The sequence below is a fragment of the Hoplias malabaricus genome, chromosome 7 (assembly GCF_029633855.1).
Source record: "Hoplias malabaricus isolate fHopMal1 chromosome 7, fHopMal1.hap1, whole genome shotgun sequence".
NCBI classification, from domain to species: domain Eukaryota; kingdom Metazoa; phylum Chordata; class Actinopteri; order Characiformes; family Erythrinidae; genus Hoplias; species Hoplias malabaricus.
Genome location: NC_089806.1, coordinates 12,212,990 through 12,237,335, shown reverse-complemented (window position 1 = coordinate 12,237,335; position 24,346 = coordinate 12,212,990). Strand labels below are relative to the sequence as shown.

General features: G+C 42.1%; 2 protein-coding genes across 7 annotated transcripts in view; one reads left to right on the top strand and one right to left on the bottom strand.

Annotated features, from left to right (window-relative positions):
- Window positions 1-9,721, top strand: part of akap12b (A kinase (PRKA) anchor protein 12b) — a 61,181-nt gene extending 51,460 nt beyond the window's left edge. For both annotated transcript variants that reach the window (XM_066676636.1, XM_066676637.1), the window contains 2 exons: window positions 1,864-6,540; window positions 7,838-9,721. In XM_066676636.1, the coding sequence (XP_066532733.1) occupies window positions 1,864-6,536 (4,673 nt within the window). In that variant the 3' untranslated portion in view covers window positions 6,537-6,540; window positions 7,838-9,721. The remainder of the gene's footprint in view (window positions 1-1,863; window positions 6,541-7,837) is intronic.
- A 1,587-nt stretch (window positions 9,722-11,308) lies between these two features.
- zbtb2b (zinc finger and BTB domain containing 2b) lies at window positions 11,309-23,233 on the bottom strand. Of its 5 annotated transcripts, XM_066677624.1 has the most exons (4): window positions 22,215-22,237; window positions 19,415-19,477; window positions 16,427-16,607; window positions 11,309-15,019 (listed from the first exon to the last, which is right to left on the bottom strand). In XM_066677624.1, the coding sequence occupies exons 3-4, from the start codon at window positions 16,597-16,599 to the stop codon at window positions 13,579-13,581; spliced, it is 1,614 nt and encodes a 537-aa protein (XP_066533721.1). In that variant the 5' UTR covers window positions 16,600-16,607; window positions 19,415-19,477; window positions 22,215-22,237; the 3' UTR covers window positions 11,309-13,578. The 5 variants fall into 5 exon arrangements, with proteins under 5 accessions (XP_066533721.1, XP_066533719.1, XP_066533720.1 ...); XM_066677622.1 differs by lacking the exons at window positions 19,415-19,477; window positions 22,215-22,237 and adding an exon at window positions 22,998-23,233; XM_066677623.1 differs by lacking the exons at window positions 19,415-19,477; window positions 22,215-22,237 and adding an exon at window positions 22,754-22,986.
- Window positions 23,234-24,346: the final 1,113 nt, after the last annotated feature.

The window sequence follows — 24,346 nt, the reverse complement described above, 5'->3', positions numbered from 1 at the left end:
TCTTTGATGGCCCTACCCAATTGTTTGATTAACAAAGACATGTGTGATATGGCAATGTAAAGGCTGCTGCGGCAATTGACAACTATGTGAGAGCCCCTTCTAAGCCCACCCAGCTATTCTTTCATCTCTCAGCATGGTCAGATTGTGAAATTCTTAGTTACACCCATTAAAATGACCTACTCTCCATCCTTTCAATTCTCAGTGTGGTAAGATTGTGAAATTCCTATCAATTTGGGCTTCCATAATGTGCTTTCTCTTCATGATACATCCAGGGATTTCTTCATGGCTATTTAAGATTTGGGACGGACAATAGCAGTAGGGGCCCCTATCCATTTTAGCCAAGCCTGGAGAAGCCAGGCACCTATTGTGAAAGGACTGGGAGCAAAACAATGCAGTCTTTCCTAGCTGAAGTTAAGGCTTTGTTTTTTTTTTAAACTGGGGGGATGGGTCTTTGGGGATGGGGGGGTTGAATGACATCTTCTGAATTTCTTGGAAGTGTAGCATTAGTTTCTTGTGTTCTGATAGAATCTTTGTTTCTTACTTTTATAAGAATCTGCATCTTTGGAGTGGAGTTGTTCCAAACTGTGTTTGGAATTGCTTCTAAACACACTTGGCCTGTTGTAAGAAATCAAAGAAAACAAAGGCTGGGTTTATACCATTGTGTGGTTTAAACATCAGGGGGTATCTAGTTTCAGTTAGTCTCTTGGAATGTGTTTTTTTTAGTGAGTGCTGCTGATTTCTTGGTTTCTAGTGATTATGCAATGTTCCTGTTCTTTTAAGATACAAATGAAAGTAGAATGAAATCATGCAGACACCACACTTCTCTCAGATCAGAATGTGAAATAAGATTACTGAGAAGGATGTGACCAGATTCCTGATATTGCAAGAATACCAAAGAAGTGTGTGTGTGTATGTTTGTGTGACTCTGTGTCAGTAACGAATCAGGTAATGTGATATCCATGCAATAAAGCTGGGTTTTTAATGTAACTGGGTGTGTTTTGGACCCCAGAGCAAGAGCAAACAGAGCCAGATGTGAGCATTCCCGGGTAAAAGGATGGATGTCAGAAAGAAAGCTGGGCCTCAAGGAGCCAACACTCCCTGTGAACTGATGCCCCCCCCCACCCAACACACACACACAACCTACACACCATCCTATATCCACCCCACTCCTGTCAAAACACAGATAGACATGGGAGGAATTTTAGTTTTGTCTGCGTGAGAGCTATGGTACGGTGATTTTCTGTTTTTTTCATCTGTTACCATGTGGCCACTAAGATTAACAGGGACTGTACAGTTATGATAAAAGACAGGGATGCAACAAGACTAACTTTTCCTTTAAGTACTTGCTCTTTCTTCTAAATTAGGTCAGTGCATTTGTCCAGACATTTGGCAGTGCTTATGTGATTGTGAAACTTACAACACAGAAATTTTCCCGAAGGCCTTGTTGTTGAATTGTGTCATCATTCCAGAGCCTGTGTTTTTGGCTTGCACTCAGAGAAAAGGATCAGCAAATGCAAGGCCAAGATCAGATTGCCTGATTAAATCTGTACAGGGGGTGAAAGTCTTAGAGAATTTTGCAGCTATAGGACTGCAGATGTTCCAGCCCATCATGCTGAATTAATTATATCAGCAAATCAGGGATTTTAAATTTATTACCCACCTTTGTGCCTTAACAGTGATTCATTTCAGGGTTAACTAGTAGGAATCACTAATAAGGAAAGGCCTATTTATTAAATAACCTTATAATCTTATAAAGTTATAATCTTTTCTACATTGACGTCCACTTTCCCTGTGAAGTTATTTTCAGTTCCATTCTGAAAGATAATGTTAACATTATGTGTGTTATTTGTTCTGTGTTTACAGTTGGCCAAACGGACGCCATGCCTCAGAAAGAAGACAGCCCTGAGACAATCGAGGTGCTTCAGGATGAAGTCTCTCCTCAGGTTAATGGAGAGCATGAGGAGGATAAATCTGCTGCAGATAAAATCACGGCTATAGATGAGAAGACGGCTGAGGAGAAGCCAAGTGAGACTAACGAAGTGGGCTTCAAGAAGATTTTCCGTTTTGTTGGCTTTAAGTTTACACTAAAGAAGGACAAAAGTGAGAAGACAGAACCTGTGCAGCTGCTAACAGTGAAAGAAACTGAGGATGGTGTTGTGGAGGCTGTTGCTGAGGAAGGTAAGGAAGAAGTTGTAACAGCAGAAGAAAAGCCAAAGGATGAAAATGCACAGGATGCAGCAGAGACAGAGAAAGAAACCACCACTGAAGATGCTGTAGAAGTAGAAGCTACAACAGAAGTCCCAGCAGCTGATGCCCCTGTGGAGGCTGTGACAGACAGTGCTGCAGAACCTGAACAGCAGCCTACAGAAGAAGTGGCCACAGCTTCAGAGAAAGAGTCAGCTGAAGAAGAGGTAACAACTCCAGAGAAAGAGAAAGAACCAGAGGGACAAAGTGAATCCCCCACCAGCCCACCTTCCCAAGAGAGTCAGTCCTCCTTCAAAAGATTCTTCACTCAGGGACTCTTCTCTAACCTGCGTAAAAAGACAAGCTTCAAGAAGTCCAAAGATGAGGAATTGGTGAAGGAGAAGCCTGTGGAAGAGGAAATCAAGGAGGCTGATGAAAAGACTGAAGAGGCAGTGGCAGAAGACAAAGAGGTTAAAGAAGAGGTGGAAAATGGTGTAACTGGTGCAGAGGAAGAGGCACTGGCATCCACAGAGGAGCCTAAGGTTGAAACAACTCCAGAAGAACCGCTATCTACCACTGAGGAGCAAAAAGTGGAGGAACTGAAAGTGCAGGCTGAGAAAACAAGTGAGACTGAGCCAACACAGGCTGCTGAACCTGTTTCTGAAACTACAACTTGCGAGGCTGCAGAGACCCCTGTTGTAGATGAAACCGATGTAGCCAAACCCACTGATGATACCAAACCCGCTGAAGACAAGCCAAGTGAAACTGCAGAGGAACAGCCAAGTCCTGAACAACCTACCGCAGAAGAAACTGCTGAAGCTGAAACTGTGTCATCTCAAGACAAACCCAAGCCTCAGGGAAGCCCACTGAAGAAGCTGTTTGCAGGAACAGGGTTGAAGAAGCTGTCCTCCAAAAAACAAAAGGGTAAAAAAGACGCAGAGTCAAAATTAACAGAGTCTGGTGAGCAAGTAACTGAACAGATTCAGTCATCTACTGAGTCAGCTGAGCCACAAAAATCTGATAGTGGACCCTCATCTCCTGAGCCAGAAGAATCAGGTGAGCATGCAGAAGGGGAGGCCAGTCAGGCTGAAGCTAACGTGGAAGGTGAAGGTGAGACAGTTACCTCTGACAGTGAGAAGAAGAAAGATGGCATCCTTCCATGGGCCTCTTTTAAGAAATTAGTTACTCCAAAGAAACGAGTCAAAAGATCCTCTGAAAGTGAAGATGAGGCTCTAGGAGACAAGCCCAAATCTGCCACGCTGTCTTCAACAGAGAGCGCTGTCCTAGATGACAAAACCGAGGAGGCAAAACAAAGTGAAGAGGTAAAGGAAGAGGAAAAGGAGGAGTCACAAGCTGAATCCAAGAGTGAGACAAAAGCAGAGAAGCTTGAACAAAGTACAGAGGAGCCGAAGAAGAAGATGGACACTTCTGTGTCCTGGGAAGCCCTTATTTGTGTGGGATCAGCCAAAAAGAGAGCTAGGAAAACGTCGGACTCTGACGATGAAGAAACTAAGATTGAAGAAGAAGTGCAGCAATCTGGAGAAGAAAAAGCTAAGACTGCTGAGTCTCCACTGGCAAGTTCCCAGGAAGCTGACCATGAAAATTTGGCCTCGTCTCCAGAACCAGAGGGAGAACTTGTGTCTACCTGGGAATCTTTCAAAAGACTAGTAACCCACCGTAGAAAACCCAAAGCAGAGTCTGATGAGGCCTCAGGTCCAGAGCAGACAACTTCTGACAGTGAAGCCCCCAAAGAAGAATCCTCGTTTTCATTTAGAAAACTTATTACACGCAAGAAGAAGAAGTCTGATGCCAAACAAGGACCATCATCTGATGTTGGATCTGCTGAAGAAGACTCTGACACCCCAGCTGTGGTGCCTCTCTCAGAGTATGATAATGTACAATCAGAAAAAGCAGAAACAGAAAAGAATGAGGAGCCAAAGACGGAAGAGGCAGCACCAGAGGCCACACCAGTCACTCCTGGAAAAGCTTTGGAAGATAGATCACCTTCTTGGATTTCAGCTGCTGTGGAGAAGGTAGAAGATGAAGACGGAAAGCAACTAAGCGATATACCTGAGGAAGGAGATACAGCTGCTACACCTAAATCAACTGATAACACCATAGCAGAGGACATTGTAGAATTTACATCAGAAGCAGTTACCGCCCTTGAACCAGCAGAAGAAACTGAGATGGTCTCTGCTGTCTCTCGTATTACAGCATCACCAGTCACATCAGGTGAGACCACACCAGTTCCAGGAGATAGTGTGGTAAAAAAAGCTGAAGCTGTTCTGCAGGAAGCTGTGGAAACTATCAGTGTTACATCAAGTGCAATGGCCGTCACCGTCACTGAGGAACAGCAGACAATTATTGCTGTCTCTGCTACCCCAGTCCAGGCAGTCTCTGCGCTCAAGGAAGAGAAAGTGGTATTGGTTGCCCATGAGAAAACTGACGCAACAGCTGTTTGCACTGGCCTTGACACCAGTGAAATCAAAGACGTGGAAGAAGAGAGCCCTTTGACAACCACAGTACAGTCTGTCACAGCTGTTGTTGAAGTATTGCCAGTGGAATTGGCTGTCGAGGACCAAACTCTGAAACATGAAGAAGCTGGAGTGGATGAAGAAAAGATTTGTGAGGCACAAGTAAGTGAAGTTCAGGCTGAGTACAAAGAGCAGCTTCTAACACCCATAGAAAATGCTGTGGAAGATGTAGTACAGGTTGAGTCAGTGAAAGAGACGATAGCGCCCGAGATGGTGAATGAGCTTCAGGAGGCAACGCCAGTCAAGGTGGCTGTGGTCACTGCTGTTCAACAGGAAGCACAGTTACTTGAGGAACCACTGGTGGCAGAAAACACTCCAAAAGTGGAGACACAGGGTCCTGTTGAACCATCTGTGGAAGAGCCAGTTTTTGCCCAAACTGTGGAGGTCACTGAAATTGCTGTTGCTGAAGGTGAGAAGTTGCAAGAGCTAAAGGACGTTGAGCAATCTGTCGCCAGTGTTGAGGTGGCATCTGTAGAGGGAGTAGCTACGGTAGTGTCTGAAGAAGTTACACCCTCGCTTGCAGACACCCACATCACTGAGACCACAGAGTCTAAGGAAGAGCCTGTTCAAGTTGTGGCCCCAACAGAGGAATCTACAGTGACAGAAGAGATTGTCTGCTTGAGCTCGGCCACAGCATCTACAACTGAAGCAGAGGAAAAGGAGCAAACTTCAGCTGAAGTTGAAGTTGAGGGACACGTTGAAGTTGCATCATCAAACGCTTCTCCCCTGGTTGAGAAAGTAGAGAAAGTAGAAGAAGAGATCAAACTGTCAGTGGCAGTGGACTTGAAGGAAGCAGAAGCCATTCAGGAGCAGAGCACAGTCATTGTCCAAGAGGTCATTCAAAATGTTGTTGAGAATCTGGATGAAATTCACAAGGAGCAAGAGAAGGAAAAAGAGAGTAGTATAGCAGAAGCGGAAGAAGAATCAAAGCCTGAAGAGGTACCAGTAGAGGCAGCAGTCCAAGAAGAAACACCTTCAGAAGATGCACCAGTCCAAGAAGAAACACCTTCAGAAGATGCACCAGTCCAAGAAGAACCTGCAGTTGATGAACCAGCTCCAGAAGAAAAAGCCTCCACTGAATCTATCCCTGAGAAGCTTACAACTGAGCTTGAGGACAGAACAGAAGAACAGCAAACCCGAGTCAGCACAGAGAGATCGCCAATTGAAGTCAGTGAAGCCGTCCAGATTTCTGAAATAATTCCAGTTGCTATTACAGATGAAATCAAACCTGAGCAAGAGGAAGTTGCCACAGTGTCTGAGGAATCCTTGCAACAAGACACAGATGTAGTAAAGCAGGAAGTGGAATTGAGAGAAGTTGAAAAGAAGGTTGAAGAGACAACAGTTAGCGAGAGCACAGAAAGTGAAGATGGACAATGTCAAGTCGAGGACAATCTCAAGGACGTTCCAGAAGAGACCAAGCAGTCCACAGAGACACCCGAAGAGTGCAGTGAAACAACAACCGCCTCACTCTTGAGCACGAAGCAAGCTCAGGTGGTAGAAGAGCAGTGTCAGTTCGAGACAACAGAGGAAATTAAGGTTGGAATTGTAAATGTAGTGGATGCTGACGAGGGAGAGACTCAAGACACGGAAGCAACCATGAAAGAAGACAGCTTGGTGGATCAGGAACCACTGGTGGATGCTCAGAAGGATATTTCAATAGAAGGCCCAGAGGGGTCCGGAGATGCTACCTGTCAAAAGACAGAAGCTAAAGCCAAGGAGGTGAAAATGGCGGCTGAGACAGAGGTGAATGCCGTGAAAGAGGAGGAGGTGGCGAATGAGATTGATCCTGTCTCCACGGAAATTGCAACAGTGTCATGAGCCAGTGAGTATTATCTAACTCATGGATTATTTTAATATTTTTAAATGTAGTAAACTTAGTTTGAAAGACATGCAAAGCTAAACAAGTAAGATACACATTTGTTCACAGTGTATCTAAGAGCACTCAGAAGACGTTTCTTGAGGGTAATTGAGGGAAAGTGAAAAACAAGCTTGTGTTTTTGTTCCGGATTCTTTACATGAACCATTGCATTTTCTCATGGTCCCTTTTTAAAAACATCAATGGACCTTCGTTTTATTACCGCCGGATTTGCCGGCTCGTGAAATGAAAAAGCTTTTGTTCGAGGTACAAGTAACCAAGGGACCTTCGATATCAAAGCAGGAATGCCGCAGACTGACCCTTCACTTTGTAGGCTGCCTCTTAAAGGGAAGCCGTGTGAAGGAGAGATGAACTTGTGCTGAAAGACTGACTATAATTCCCCCGCCCCTCCTCAACACACACTTCTTTTCTCTTCATCAAAGCCTTCCATATGTAGTCAGGGAGCCATGTCTAAGAACACCTTTCATTTGATGAGTGTGTTTCTGGGAGAGGTTTGTGATGTTTTAGTGTTACAGTAAAGACCCGATCTTATTGGTACACTGGATTTGCAGTGACCTGAAGGGAAGATTAAAAAAAAAAAGTGAGTGAAATGAAAGTACAGCTGAAAAGTGAAGGACAGGGGAGGAGAGCAGAAAGGAGGCTGAGGTGCAAGAGGGATGGGTGTGTCTGCTAAATGTTTGATGAGTGCTAATGCAGCACACTGCAGTAGAAGAGGCGGGTGAAATATAGCTACGCAGCAAGGGGTTTGGTGCAGGGTTCTCTCTCTCTCTCTCTCTCTCTCTCTCTCTGTCTTTCTACTCAGCCCCCACCTCCCCCATCCAGACACACACACACACACACACCCTGCTCTTACTCTGGCGATTCTTGCTGAGTCATAAAAACAGGGAAGGGTGGAGGAGGGGGTGGAGTCAGTGAGAAAAGGAGATGTGATGAAGAGGACAGTGAGAGAGAGAGCGAGCTGGGAGTGCCAAAGATGAACAAGTTATACAAATGTTGTTGCGGTCATGGCCTGATTGGGGCAATGTGCAGATAAACAGAGAGAACATAATAGTGTTCTTATAATAGCCAATCTTTGTGAAGCTTCACTGACCTGTATTAGTGAGATTAGAGCCTCTGTCAATGCTAGTCTGTGCTCAGCACTGCAGAAACTGCACTATGTAATGGCGGAGGGTAGGAAATGTATATACTGTATACTTTTTACGTCTGTGTACTCATCCCTGTTCTGTCTGTCTCTGTCTTATAGGCTACGAGTATGAGGTGGTTGAAAGAGAAGCGTTGCATTCCGAAAAAGTGGGAAGCGAGAAGCTACTGTGGAGGACACGAAGAGATAGAGCTCTTAGAGCAAGAGACTAAAAGCTGGTTCCTCTCCTTTCTCCATCCATCCATTCATCCACCCTTCCATGCAGCCATTCTTTCATCCCTCTTTCCACAACTCCGCCCACCACGACCCCAGTTCCTGTTCCTCACGGAGGGAAGTAGATGTCCATCGGTGTTCTCCAGATGGCTCAGATGTTCCTCATCTGTCTTATTAGTTTTGTTTTGTTTTTTACTGTCCTGTTGTGGAGGGCTGCTGTTGGATGGAGAGAATATGTGTGAAAGCTTTTGCGTGTGTGTTAGTGAGTGTGCGGTCTCTGCCGGAGGGTCCTTATCTTGTATATTGTATTTATATCTAAAGTATTCATCCATTGGTGTCCACTGAAACAATGTCATTCGTGAAACTAGTATACGACTCAAATTGAACAGTGTGGTTTTTCACAAACATGGTACACACCTGCGCTCAGTGAAGCATTAGCGTAGCAAACTCCTGTAAACATACTGCCGCAAACTGAATCTTCAACCGCAGAGAAAACCATCGAGAGCCAGCGCAGACCTTTCCATTCCTACTGTACATAGAGTTCAATATCTGACTGTGAAACATATGCTAGTCTCCTCGTCTCTGAGGATCACGTACTACGACGATGATTACACACTGATCTCACTTTTATTATGTGACTGGCTTTTCCAGAGCAGTGAAAACCTCTGTCGGACATTAACTGAGGGAGGACTGCTCCGTTAAAGTGTAGCACAGCCGTGCATGTTTCTACAAAAAGTGTGTTCACAGTCCATAGCCATATACAAATGCACTTGGCATTGTTTCACTGGTTTCATGTGGTGTGTTTCCTCAAATGGGATGTGGGTGGTTTTAGAGGGGCGTGAGGTAGAACAGGTTTGGTAGTGAATGGCGCCATCTGTTGGTGACCCTTTTTGTTGGTCATATGACTTCCATTGGCACTCCCATGTTGTCTGACCTTGTTGCTATTGCATTGCAAAGCTTATGATTTTCTCTCGTCTCTGTATCATAGTCTAACAATGTTATTCTTCCAGCAGTTGACCGTTTTGTCATTTCGAGTGCTTTAACCGTGTGTATGTGTAATGACTTTCACCATGATCCATTTCCTTTACTCCCCAAATGTGAGATATTTAACGAAAGAGAAGGCGACTGTATATGGGTTGGCAGTCTTTTGAGCTTTGTTAAGACATGTCATTTGTCATTCGTTTGTTTGATGTTGATTCTCCTGAGACATTATTTAAGGTGGAGCCTGCTGATTAAAAAACAACAACAACAACAACAACAAAAACAGCACCAGAGAGAAATGCAATACAAGGCTCATTCACCTCATAGCCACACATGAAGAACACTCCACATGTGTCCACCGATCTCACACTCTGGTTCTCCACAGAGAGCATGTGCGGAAATATGTGCCCAAAAAAGAAAAAAGATGCTTTATTTTTGCAGATCACAGATGAAATTGCATCAAATAAAAGAATCCAAATAAACAATAATACTGTGTTCCGCTGCTCCTGCCACAGCTTGTACGAACACCCAACTCACAGCCTTTTCTCAGCTTTTTATAGAATATTACTGTGAAGCTCCTTAACATTTGTACAAATTGTATACCTATGTATCTTAAGTCATAATGTAATATTAACAAATAACCAATGAGAGCATTAGACAATGTTATGTAGCATGTGATCTTTCCTTTTTTTTATTCCACAAGCTGTTAATAGTATGGATACAGAACCTATGTCTATATTTCATTCAAATAAAGTTAGCGTTGTAAAACAGTGTTTTGAATCTTCTGCTCTTTTAAAGCTTTAGCTGAGTGTTTCCAAGCACCACTTAATAGACCTCCATGAATATTTCACATTATTTTAGTTACTGACAGATATGAGTATGAATTAAAATGAAAATAGCAGCTTAATTTGCTTTAAAACTGACAATTTTATTAAATTGACGGAAAAACCCGAGCTCGCTACGGAAATTCTTGAACGCAACCGTGACGTCACTGGTGGACAACAGCCGAACAACGCCGCGGTAAAACACCGTTATGACTGACTGTTATGACTGTATCTAGCTAAATAACCAACTTTATTCATGACAATATCCTAGCAATAAGCTAAACTCAAATGTAGAGGTACCGTTATTCTTGTAAATGTGATCGAAGTCGAACTCGAATTCCTCCGACACTATAAACCTCCGTAATGCAGCTACGTAGCCGAGTATAATCTGAGCCACCGAGTTTAGCGAGTCAAGCTAACGTTAACTAACACCAACTAAAACAGGCGAAGTGAGTGTCCTTACCCTGTTTACCTCCATGTTACAGAGGCTCTTGAACACCTTTCGTTGGTGTCCTTACATGCCCATATTGTTGGAGAAGCGCCAGTGAAATGAGCTACAGATAACGGAGTGAGCGGATGGTCCTTTCCAAAGTTGACAAATTTAGTCCATTTTCTGGATATTTTGTGATGTTTGGGCCATTTGTTCACATATGTCCCACTGTACATTGAATGATTGCAGCCAAAAACAACACATCTTTTCGTCATTTTGCATTAAATTAAGTGCAGCTTCTAGAGTTGTTGTCCACCATCTACGTCACAGGCAAGACGCCCATTAGAGTTTCCCAACACCGTTGGGGGGGGGGGGGGGGGGGGGGGCAACGGTCTTTTAAACCTTATTCCTTGAATTAGTAAGAAATAACATGTTTTCTGACTATCAATAAACACAAGTTAGGAACTCAAATTCCACTGTATTTATTTGTTTGACACGTTCATAGAGCTGGTGCTTAGCCTTTAAAAACAATCAAACCTGTGCAGGACTAGTGATATACAACACTGGAGACTGGGAACAGAGTGTATTACGTTTTCATGAGAAATGCAATGATTCAAATATGAAACATTTCCTAGAAATCAATTATGTGTATAATTACATATTGTTTACATCCTGTATAAAAGCAGTGCTCAAACTGGGAGTCACAGGGGAGCTAAGGGGCTCCAATCAATATCTAGTAAGTTATCATTTTGTCTTATTTTACTTGCAGTGGTAAGTATTTAAGAATTGAGACATTATTAAATATCTAAAATCACGAACTCAAAACAATCACACAGATGACTGTAACAAGGTGAACAAGTAACACACAAATGATAAACTGTGATTCAATTTATGTATCAGCTCATTTCCAAAGCTCCCAGTATCCAATCACCATTCAGTAATTTAATTTGTCAAATGCAGCTGATAGGATTTAACACATCTATCAAATGTCTGAAGAGAGGAACCAAATTTGTTCTGTGGCATACGTCTATAAAAAGTGTCATTTTAATACTTGTATATTATTTTCTAAATTAAAACGCATTACGTGGTAAACACCAGACCAGACTGTTTGTATTTAATGAAAAATTTATTGTTCATTATTCACAATCAATGCAATAAAAGTCTCTTTTTTTCAGTAATTGTTCATGTTCCTGAGGATCTGAAGATCACAGTATACTGTCTGTTTGCCTTCGCTTTGGGGTCTGTGCACATTAGGAGGGGAGGGCTTCTTCACCCCCTCAAAAATCATTTCAGAACAAAATAGGTTAACAATTTGCATATGTACAGATACTTAAACAGTAACAGTGGAAAGCAAGACATGGTGTTTTACACATCCAAGACCAACTCAAACCGAAGACCTCGAGGACTTCGATTCTAAAGGAAGATCAATATAAAAGAAGGATGGCATCACTTCCCAGCCTCTGAACTATTATTCAGTAGTAAATTAATTCACATACAGCCTTAAAGACCCAGTCACACAGTTCTCGCACATGGCTACAGACTGCTAAAGGACTGCGGGGCTAATAATACTTCTGAAGACTCTAAAAGATAAGTTCAACACTTACCCCTTCAACACTTCCAACTTTTTTTGTTTTGTTTGTTCCCAAATATGCCACTTAATAAAAAAATAACTTCATTTACTCACACGTTTATATACTGTTGGCATTGACGTGAGATCGCAGAGTGTCATTATGTTTGCACTGAATCTCCAATGTCTATATATCACCAGACATTTGTTGACATCTGCAACGTTGTGCCTCAGGATTCTATCAAGAGTAGCCAGGTCCCGAGAAGGTTTCAGTGCATTGATGTCAGTGGCAACACATCACCGGCGATCTATATCTGAACAATGAACAAACTCTACGCAACAGCAGATTAACAACAAACTAAAACCAGAACGAAATATCAATATAAAGCCTGTATTCGCCGACACGACAAACGTACGTACAATTGTGCTATGCTAAAATTGATTATATTCTATGCCTGATGCATTTGGCAATATACAACATTTGCAATATAAAATATTCTTTGTAAATATAGTACTGTGTATAAAATTAGAAAAGTTATACCAAACTCAAAAATAAGGGCTTTAAAAACATTTTCAAGCAAAACATTGAATTGGCAAAGAAAGAATGACATCGTTAAGGACACTAAATTCTCCCTTTAAGCTCAGATAGTTCTGCATGTGTAGCATCACCCAGAAGGTCTCAAAACACACATATATTTAGTAACAGGTTTTTAAAAATGGTGACTTTAAAAAAAAAAAAAAAGCATGGCACATGTAAACAATTATTGACATCAGTTCTAGAGCCTGTTTCATCCGGAGCCATGTCTAACGAGAATTATAACGTCCTGCTCGATTTGTGGCTGTGGTGCCAAGCACGCGTTCAAGATATCCGTGTTGTGTTGGCTGCTGGCACGAATAAAAATAATAAAAACATGACTAAACGCTAAATAATAAATTGGCCTTCAAGTACGAGTGACTGCAGGAGCACACCACTTTGTGGAAATTTAATTTTGTGTTTTATGACCGCGTCTGCTTTGTTCAGGTACGGAACATCCGTCTGCAGCTGCCAACTCAAAGCAACAACTGAACGAAGCTTTTTTTTTCTTCTCTTTTGAGAATAACCTGAAGCTTTTGTGGCAACTGAATGTCACTTCTGCATTTTCAACCACAACAGATGAACAGTTATAACAGCAGAGTAACAGAAGCAAGTCTAAAATTGAATTCATTTACCACACTGAGGTACTGGTAGGATGCTTGTGCCTCAGAAGGCTTAAAGCAATCACCACACTTAGCTGCCCAAGAGAGGAGACACTGGGGAGATAATGTAGAACAGAAGGGAGCACAGCGTACTTTGGCCAGCGGAAATGATTAAAAATACACTGAGAGTTCTCTCATTTGCCTATTGCTTAAAAGACATGAACGCTGGAGTATTTGTGCTCTCACAAACAGGGATCAAACAGGGAATAACCAGCGCAGAAACCTACTCAACGATGAAAATATAGAGTGACAGCGACTACAAGTGTGATTACTACAATGCGCTTCCTCTTCCGGCTGACGGTTATAAAGAGGAAAAGCTTCGACCACAACTTGCAACATGTGAACGTCCAGAATTAGCCGCTCTAATTCAGAAAAACGCAGACTGAAAGAGTAAAGCATGTAGCTGTGTGTTTGAGCTTCTTGGATTAATAAACATCTCAATTCCCTGCTTTTGCTTTTCAAGACCAGAATTCCAGAAAAGCGATTCAGTAGAAACATCATCAACATGCACGTAACTCACTTTCCCACCTACATGGTTAGCTTAATCTATCAGGATAGCCCCCCCCCCACCCCCGTTCTAGGACGTGTGGGATCATTCCACCACGACCTCCTCGGTTTTGATGGCCGATATTAATGGTCCACCACTGGATGAATCGGAACCCTCATCTTTGACCACTTTGTCGCTATTCAACCCACTGACTCCCAATCCCAAAGCGCTCCCCTCAGAGAGAGTCCCTTGGTTGAAGCACAGATGCTTGATGACCTCGTTGGGGTTGGAGAAGGTCATTTCGCACACGTTACACTTGTAGGGTCTCCCCGAGGAGCCGAGGAACAGCGCCTCTATCTGGCTGGAGTCGTCTGCGCCACACAGCTCCATGCTCTGCCGGTCCACCATGGTGTAGGCCGACTCGGCCCCCTGGCTCAGGCAGACGTGGCGGGCGGCTTGGTTGGCGCGGCAGAAGCTTTTTCCACAGGCGCTGCAGCGGTAGGGCTTGCCCGTGTGAATGTACATGTGCTCCCTCCAGTGACTCTTCTGGATGAACTTGCGTCCACAGGTGGAGCACTCGTACTTTCTTCTCTTCACCTCTCGCTCCATGTCCACGGCGCCCTCCAGGTTGTCGATGTCTGCGATGTCGGACGGAGGAGGAGTGTCCGCCTGGGGCTGCGCCGCACACAAACTCGCCGCTGCCGTCATGGAGACCGAGATGGCCGTCTCTGCACGAGGGGACACTTTAGCGCCTGAAAGAGGCTGCTCACCATCGCTGACCATGTCCAACATAACTGGAGTAGCCGCAGCAGCCACAACCCCTGTAAGAACCTCCTCGACCTCAGGTGTGGCAGCTCCACCGGGGGTCACGGGTGAGGCTGCACCTCCTGCTTCTACCACTAAAGGAGGGACAGCTTGAGCATGCCAGAAGAGATGCTCGCGGAGAGCCGCTCGCTGACTGAATCGACTCCCGCACACATGGCAGGTGTAGTGCTTTCTGAATGAAGAGCTCCTCCTCATGATGCTGGGCTTCACGTGAAGAATGGTGTTGCTACTGGCACTCGCTGAAGCAGATGGAATCTCACTGGCCAGCAGATCTACCTCACACACTTCTCTACCCAACTGCATGTGGCTTGTTGATGGCTCCGTTTCCATCTCCGGCTGGAGCCTGGATCCAGACCCTGTCTGTGAGAAAGACGCGTTGGTGGTGGCGCATTTGCCATCGGACACTGCAGCGCCGTCAGAGTCAGTGGGCGAAGACTGCCTTCTGGCCGAGAGATGACTCGGCAGCGTCCCCTGCTGGTCCGAGATTTGAATGCCATAGAGAGAAGAGGACAGACGGAGACTGGCTTCAGGGTGAGAGAAGGCCGCTTGGCTGGCCAGAGTGGCCTCCTGGATGAGGGGGTAAGCGTGCAGAAACTTCACGCCCTGCTCTAGTCGGGCCGGGTCTATTAGCTGGGGAGCGAGTTTGCCAGTGTACATCAGATTGAGGAGGTAGCTGAAGATATCAGGCTGGATGTCTGCAGGCTTCAAACGGACACAGTCGCTGTAGACGCACAACGCAAACACATCAGAAAACCCAGAATAAACATATTTAACACTAAGAAGGTCAGTCAGAGTGGTATGACGAAGAGGACGTTATTGAGTCAGAGTGAAAGGAACCAAACATCTGGATTATTTAATATCTCTAAAAGCCATCACATCAAATTATTATAAATACACAAACTGATACTGGAGACACAGCTTTATATTTAAAAATATATCGTCATGGTGAAACATCAACATAAGGTGTTACAGGTGCAAAACATCACCCAAGGAATATCGTCCATTTTACAGAGTTAGATTTACTACGGTTTAACCACTGAGATACAGTATGGTATAAATGTTTTAAGCACCTGGGAAAAGGACATTTAAAATGCTATTAATGTGAGCAGTAAAAAATTATTTGCTCAAAATTATAATAAAAAACCCTGACATGAATAAATCCAAATAACTTTTACAGTTAGTAGTGATGACCTACTCCTTGTGGCAGTATTATTTCATTTTTTCATTCAATGACAAATTCTACTGGATAATAAACACTTCATTATGTTAAATCAAGTTTCCTGTTGATTTAACACATCCATACGACCACAATAGCTCACAACACATGTACTCGCTGGGTCATTGGGTGCAAGGCAGGAACTCGCCCTAGAGGGGGCGCCAGACCTTAGTCAGGCTTACAGAGTTTATATATTTTTATATATTTAAATAATATATACTTTTATTCAAGCACCAGGTTATTGAGAAGATAAAATACTTTAAATAACAATAATAATCTGAGATGCCTAAAAATGTTACACAGTACTATAGACACGCAATAGATGTGTAGAATATTTAAAATGGTTACATTTGTGTTCTACACATTGTGCCCCATTTGCATCAGTAAACAGTAAAGAAAAGCAACAATGACCCTTTTTACATCAGAGCACTCCGAATAATCATCTAAAGATTTAACTAATTAAACACCTTCTGGAACAGATTAAAGAACATGAGGTAATGAGGTAGTAATATTTAGATTCAGCCCATTTTCTGTGCAGTGCTGAATGACTCAAGGAAAAGATTTACTAGCAATTTTTCTGACCAATATTTAAAATACACTGTTTTCTATAAATGAATGTCCAAGCCTTATTATTTTCATCAATAATTTGTTTTGAACTCTGAATGTAGAGCTGCTATAAGCTCAGTGTTTGTCCTCCGCTAAAGAGATTGACTCTTGTTTGTTTTATAAACCAAATATCGCCATTTAAAACGTTTAAGACATTGGTATTTATAATGTAGGCTTTACTTAAAAACAGTAACTTTTCAAATGATTATTTCAATAATAAAAACCAATAATCCATCAACCCTTGTTCTGTGTTCACGTTCTTTAGGCTTTTTTCGGTAACAGGAGTTGAGCCGTGTGTTCGGTTACCTGTCCTGATGAATAAATAACATTCTGAAGTAGTTGGAGAAGGCGGCCAGCACAGCTTTGTGTGCTTTAAAGAAGACGTCACCAATGGCAACTGTGCAGTCACACAGGAAGCCGAACTCCCTCTGTGCATTGAGCTGCTGCAAGAGGATAAGACCATGGTTGGCCAGCTCCATACTTCCACCTACACAGAGGGGGGCAGACAAGACAGTCAGTTTCCTGTCTACTGCAGACCACAATCAACCTCAAAAAGGAAGAAAAGTCAGCATTAAAAAGGCCTTTGAGTAGAGACACAAATAGGAGCCTAGCAGACACAACAAGTATATGTAAATAGACTAAATAAATACATTAAAACAGTACACAATACTCAGCAGGTTATGTGTCAGGGAATCCAAAGAAAAAGCTATATTATATAAAAGCTATGGCTTCAAGCTTGTACACAGGTATTTGCTAATACAGTAAGTGCCACTTGAAAAGTACAGCAATTACCATGTAGTATGCATGATGTATACAGAGCCAAGAAAGAGCTTTAGAGCTCAGTGAATAATAATCATGAACAGTTCTGACGGTGGGGTGGACCTCAGCACACACACCACTGCCAAGACACCACAACTGAGGCTTCCTCTCTGACTCAGTCTACTCACTGTAGTCCTCTAAAACACATTTATTCTGTTCTCTGTCCACTGAGCCACATCCAAGTTTTACTCCTTCCTTTACGCATTGTTAATATAAAGCAGTTGACCATAACAAGGCTGTAGCATTTCATTATGCTGAACTACAATGACACAGCTTGGTTTTGGGGGTTGACATATGACATGGCATGGCATGTAAGCTCTTCAAAGGACGTTGTCCGCAGTTTGCCAGCAACTCCTAAATGTTTAGGTCTTCTAGAATACAGGTTATAAACTTGACAAGCGGTACTGCTTGGAGATATCGGTCCACTGAAGCAATAACCTGCCAATACTAATATCATTACATCATAGTGATCCCTTATGGCTCTCATCTCTCAAAGTGAAATAAGGCATGAAACGTTGGGAAGGTATTACAAGTCAAACAGAATACTTTTTATTAACAATAAACGTTTGGCATTATTATTTTTGCTCATGGCTAGGATTCACTGCTATTTATTTGAGTGTGCTCAGGCCTGGCTGAGGCAGCTGTGTGTCAGGATGTTTGCTCTGTACGGGAAAACGGGTTGGAGCGGGTGCTTTTCATATTGACCCACACAGAGAGAGAGCCGGAACTCCCCCGAAGCGGTTCTCTCCAGGGGATATGAGTGGACAGGGTGGGAAAAAAACAGGGAGGGGTGAGAGTCGATGCTCCAGCTATATTTAGAAGAGGGGAATTTTGAGGTTTTGCTGGTTTTTAAGTGAAACGAAAAACAAAAGCTTTGCATTATTTTCTGAAAAAAAGAAAGAACGAACGAAAAAAGTTCAGGCTGATACAGTTTTTCTGCTTTTTCCAAATTGTGTCCAGTGTGTCTACAACAATGGCATTGTTTCTGACGTTCCACAAAACCTCAAAAACTAAATACAACTTGGAAACGCACATTTGCAAAGGGTACTGGTTACGCAGCATTGCTGGGAACCATGTGGAGTGCTCACAGCTGTTGCTCTAGCTATAGGGTGCATCATCATACTAATGCTGAACAGAACTATGACTGGTGCAGCCTCAGGGGAGGATTAGACTGCGTCAGCTCTGACACACACCTTTTCTTCTTTAAGTTTAAGAATCTGACCTTTTGGTCTCTAAGGTCGAGGCAGAGATGAGGACTCGGGTATTCCTTAACTTCTTTTTAGTCCCTCGGTCATTTGAACACGCGCCTATGGAGAAATATCCTTGAAGACTTGAACGCCTAAACGAGGGATGTGCCATATCCCTCACCATAATATCAATATCAACAAAGAACCCAGTGGTATTAGCAATAGTCTGACGTTCTGCAGTTATACAAAAATAGAGCATTCATTCAATACGTGTGTCATTTAACCACAGCATGGTGGAGAGTGGAGAGTGGCTCTGCATTGGAGGAGTGTGTTACCAAAAGGGAAGCGACTTCAGTGTGGAGGTGGTTTGATTGCAAAATATCAGATGTACAAACACTGTACACGTAAGCTATTCAAAAAGCCTGTAACAACAAAACGGGGAAACGCAAATTAATCTGTTTCAGTGTCGGGAGAACCCAGTTAAGTTCGAGGAAAGTCAAAAATGTCGTGAAGACTCAACAGCCAACGTGAGCTTTAATCCAAGCACAGCATCTATTCTGTGTTTGTTTTGTTAAACACTGTGAAGCTTTACGAGTACTGTTTTATTGTTAATGTTTGCTGTTTATATTCATGCTCTAAATATTCTGCACTTTAGTTGTGTGTTTTAGATTTATTTGTTTTATTAAAAAAAATAATACAAAACCAGAATCCTGGTAAGTAACTGTTATTTACAAAATTACCAAATGTTTACAGATGTTTTGTCTCCTGAATCTTTGAATTTGTTACATTTACACTAACATAAAACTTTAACATTTATTGCAATAGTATATTCTTGAAATTAATAATGTTCAATATTTTGTGATATAACCATTATATCATTATCACAAACATACATTGTAATGTTGTGATATTTTAATTTAGGGCCGTATTGCCCACCCCTAACACCCTCCAATGTTGCCATTATGGAACATCGTTAAAGCGAAAAGAGCAATAAAACAAATAAATAATAAACACAACAACAACCTGCATCATGTACTGCTCCATCATGAGTGTGTTTTGGAAAAAGCCCCTATGATCAAACCCTTGTGAGTTAGATTTTAGAGTCTGGCGTCTGGTTCCTGTCATGACTGTACGTCTGATTCCCATAATCACAATTATAAATTATTACGAGCCAATATATATATATATATTTCTTTACAATCCACCAGTTCCCATAAGTCCACTCACATGCATGATGATCAATTTGCAAAAGTGTTTCAAAAATCAGAGGAACTTGTAATGCAAGTACCATATTATGGTTGTGTGGCGAGGTCTCCAGAACCAGCACTGATGACCCTGTAGCCTCAGTTAGCTGAAAAACAACAGGGCTGCTCTATTACTCTGTCTCACTCATTCTGCTGCCTCTAATCTTCTCCACTCAATTTTTGTAGACAGATCAATGCAATTTAAAACATTTCCAAAATGGTACCTTTACTGAACTGAAAAGTGATGATTCTGGAGCATTTCTATTGCTCCCTTTACTGTGAATTATCCCACAAGGTCAAAAACAGCTGATGTGTTAAAAAAGAGAAATAAATGGTTTTCTTTGGACTGTGCCTCCTTCAAACACAAAGCGAATGTAATCCATAATCCTGTTTCAGCTGAACTAGTTGCTGGATTGCAGCATAATCAGCCCCATTGACTGATGGAACCGGGCCTATGTTTTGCTCTTGCTAGAACTGCTAGTTCACTAGCCTCACACTGTCCTTGACAGACTCATGACACCAGGTCACAGACTGCTGTACACTCAATATTACTTCACATTTCTTCAGTCATACATAGTGTTACAGATATAGAGCATATGTTCCACATGGAACTGGTGACACTGAGCATGCATTAACTGTGCCAGTGGCGCTAGGTACACTTTAGTCACCAGGGAGGCTTTACAGTTAAGAGGTTTTGTAGTGTGTGAGCCCAATGATTAGCTGTGGGATCTTCTCTTTGTTATTTTACACCAGTGTCAACCAGGTGAGTAGGGGTTATGTTTTGCCGTCTGGTTCCTCTCAGTGGTTCTCACTGGCCTAAGGTGGTTCGGCAGTCTGTAACCTCGTTATCATGAGGCTGTCAAGGACAGTGTGAGGCTGGCGAACAAAGAGCAGTCCTAGCTAGAGCCCCAGTCCCATCATTTGGGAATAGGTCCCGGAATTTTGTAAATCTGCTTTGTGAAAATGGCAGCTGTAAAAACCCTCTATAAATAAAATAGAACTGAACTGAACGATCGTTTCTCCTTTTTGGTAAAGGCTGCTTCGTGAAGTGACCTCTGACATACTACATAGCAGAAGTCACGCTCATTTATTTATTTATTTATTCACTATGGAAGGAAACAAATTAGAATTATAACTTCTTTCAGGCTTTGTTCAAGCCCCTTAATAAACAAATAACATTTTAATACATGGATAGTGACCACTACTCAGTGTCCTATCTCAACAAGCCGGTCAGTGACCTATGAATAGCTCTGAATTGAGCTCTTGACGTGTAAGACTTCATAACAAACTAAGATAAAAGACTAGTAACTTCAGTGGTCACTCTCTCTGTGTCCAGACCCTAAAGGTCAGCACTCACCCACAGCCTCGCGTGTCACATGTTCAATGATACACATGACATTCCACAGGCTAATGTCCATTTGCCACGAGAATGTGAGAATAGAAATAGTCCCAAACATTCGGCATAACGCATGCGCCCGTGGGAGGACATCTGCAAGAGGCGGCGGCAATGTCAGGCATCTTTGTGTTTGAGTATAAACACAGCATAAGGGTCACAATAAAAACAGCTTGTCCCTTTCCTATGAAAACCCTTTTTGAAGTTTATTCTTTTGTAAAATTGCTGCTGCAAAATCAGATAAGTGTCAAAGCAGCATTTTTTATTCTTGAAAAAAGCTTTTAAACGCAGTATAATTTTTAAATAGTTGTTTTTTTAAACAAGTTGTTTAGAGTGTTTTGAAGTGAAATGCATTTTAGGACATGGATCTTGTTATATTTCTTTTAGTGGTAAGAAACAACAGGACCTCTGATGTCCATCATAATTTTATTTCGTATCCAGAAATGTCAGTAAACCTCCGTGTGTCTGCATTTATCCGTGTGAGATTGAATAGCCTTCAATTTGAAAACATAATTACATACAAACAAACGTCTGTAGGGCAAATTTGCCTGTATCACCTTACAACTCCTGATATGTATCTCCATGCCCTAACTGTATTTTTTTAATTAAATATCTCAGAACCCAAATTATTTAAATAAATAAAACATAAATCAATGGCTCAGACATCAGGCAGCAAATTTGTAAGCATTTCTTGTAACAGTGAAGTAAACTGTTTAACACTTCAGATATTAGCACTGCCCATTACCACCGCTGAAGTGTTGGGGTTTTTTTTTGTTTTTTTTTTGTTTTTTTTTAAGAAATAAGCATTTCACATCCAAACACTCAAAACAATTTACACGGTAATAACGTATCTTTGCCGACAAACGATGGAACACTTATTTGAATAAAAATCTAAATGAAAATTACCGAAAAGTTTTAACATATTTAAAAGAGGACATATTTAAAATAGAAAAAAAAAAAAATATATATATATATATAATTTGACACGTTACTTTAACATATCTCTATTAAATTATACTTTTTTTACCTGAAAGTTTAAAAAATACTGTTGCAGAATATGGAAGCCCATGTCTGAAATATATAGCCTTTCATAAGTCACAGTAATATGAAGGTTTCTCATAACTTTGAATTAAGCTCTTGACATCTCAAAATAATGACTTACCATTTAATAATAATGACTTACTATCTCATAACAATGACTAAGGATATAACATTTTGTCATTATTGTGGCTAACCGAGATGTGCTCTCATAATTATGACATAGTAAGTCATTATTCTAGTATCTTATGATGAGATACTGTGTCATCACAACGGGAGCATTTTCTCATACTCGTGTTTTACTAAATATCTACACATACCTCGATATATATCTCAAATAGCACTGATACTGAGTACATAACCGCCACATTACGTTAATATCCCTTTAGTTATAAAGAGGCTGAATAAGTTACCCAACACTACCACAGCTTTCCACGGTTTAAAAGCGGGACAAACACAGCACTACAGAGTTAGGGCCAAACACTGGGGCCCGGGTGTAAATAGGCGCCGCCCCCGGTTATAGACACGTGGAGAGAACCGAGCTTGCTCTATTCCCCCCCGCAGAGAGAGAGAGAGACCACTTCCGTAGCGCTTTTTCCTCCCTCCCTCCCCTCGACTTAGAGAACAGAAAAGAAACCGTCAGAAGCGGAAGACTGAATGGCTGCTGTAAGGTTATCGCGTGGTCTGCTAACTTAACGTTACCGCTGCAGAGAGCGGCCGTGCCCCAAACTCGACTCCGCCAAAAACAGGAATCTAAACTGCTCAGAAAGGCCACGGAGAGGGACGAGAAATTGCTACACTATACAATAATTAACACGAAACGGTCACACATACACGAAGAGGGAGGGAAGGAAAGAGTGAGAGAGCGAGAGGGAGGAGGGTGAAGGAGGGAGGATTGGTCACCGAATAAAAAACGACTTAAGTTTGAGTAAATAAAACCGTGGAAACGAACCCAAAACGCCTACTGTTATTTCGGTAAGAGCCGCGCGGTCCTCTCGGTTGAAATCCGCCCCTACCTGCGGTTTAATCCGCGGACTTCTCCGTGTTTGTTGTTGTTGTCGTTAACGGGCTCCGTGTCCGTTGCGCTCGCGCAGCTGCTGCTTTGCTCTAAAGCGCAGCAGCGGCGGCGGCGCTTCTCGGTGTTTTCCGGTCGGGTTACGTTACAAATCACATGACCGAGGCTCAAGGGGACTCACAAACGGCAGCGTGTCGACGCCTCAGAGCATCAAGAGCACACGGAGCAGAGATAACGACAATGATATACTCCCACAGCTCTCTCTCCCCTTCTCCCTCTCGGTAGAAAGTGTCGTGTTCTCGTTCGCCATTTAAACTGTAACTCAACAACCAAAGAGTCAGCGAGGAGGGGCGGTTAAACGGACGGTGTTAAACATAAACAGACTGACCGAGCACGAAGTCTGCGGTGCTTCTTACCATGTTCCCTTCCACCTTAAAACGTACAACACTTAGGATTGCTTATTATTCTGATCTTAGGCTTAAAATATTTAATACTTAACGTTACCATTTATTAAACTTTCTTGTTCCCCTTACAATTAACGTTTCTTATTCACGAGAAAACTATTCTCATTTTCAGTTCCACCTTAAATGGTGCAGCACCTGAAACATTTTAATTCGAATTCTCTATTCTATTATAAATGCTGTGACGGTTATTTAGGCGCCTCAGGTGTTGCTTTCTTGGAAAAACTGATATAAAAATCATTAAACTTTATACAAAAAGGCAACAAATATTAGTATTTAATAAATATAACGCGGCTTATTTTATTGTACATAATATCGTGTATTCGTCTGTTAATTTTTCATGATGATAAAAAATATCTAAAGTTGAAAACGAAATATTTGTAAATTTAAACAAGTTAACTTTGAATCCCGCTTCACAGGATGTATACGGGCATGTTTTTGAAGGGTGGGGTCATGTTTACCCCCTCCCCAGCTCCAGAAAACAGATAACGCCGGGTCGTGACAGAGTTGAGTAACGTTAACGTTAAACTGCAGTCTTCAACTCATTTGCATTTCCGTTGAGTCTTCTGCGCGACCGTTGACTCTCTCACCCACCAGCGACCACGACACTCGGAGCTGTTTTGTGTCTGTCGCGTATTTTATTCTACATTCCTTCTTTAAAAAATAATTTCTGTTTCCCACTGGCCCTTTTACCTCTCGTTCTCTTGTCTCTGAAAATTTGGGGAATGTGACTAGCTTCAGGGCTTCTTTAAAAGTGTGAGAGAGAGGGAACTAAAATCTGCCCTGTTGTCAGTCAGGTGAAATTCTTAACATTGTTCCAGTTAAAGACACGGTGTACACACATTTATGAGCCAATAACTCATTAACAACATATGTAGCTATATGATATTTGTCAGATATCTCTATTATATTAATAAAGAAGCACTGGTTTGGATTCTATCTCATGTGTATAAAAAATACGTCTTGAAGTGTTACATCAGATTATGCTGTAAAAATGATTTTTAAGCTCCTCAAACCCTTCTTCTTCAACCTTTCACATTCATCTTTATTGGAATTCTATTGAAACTCT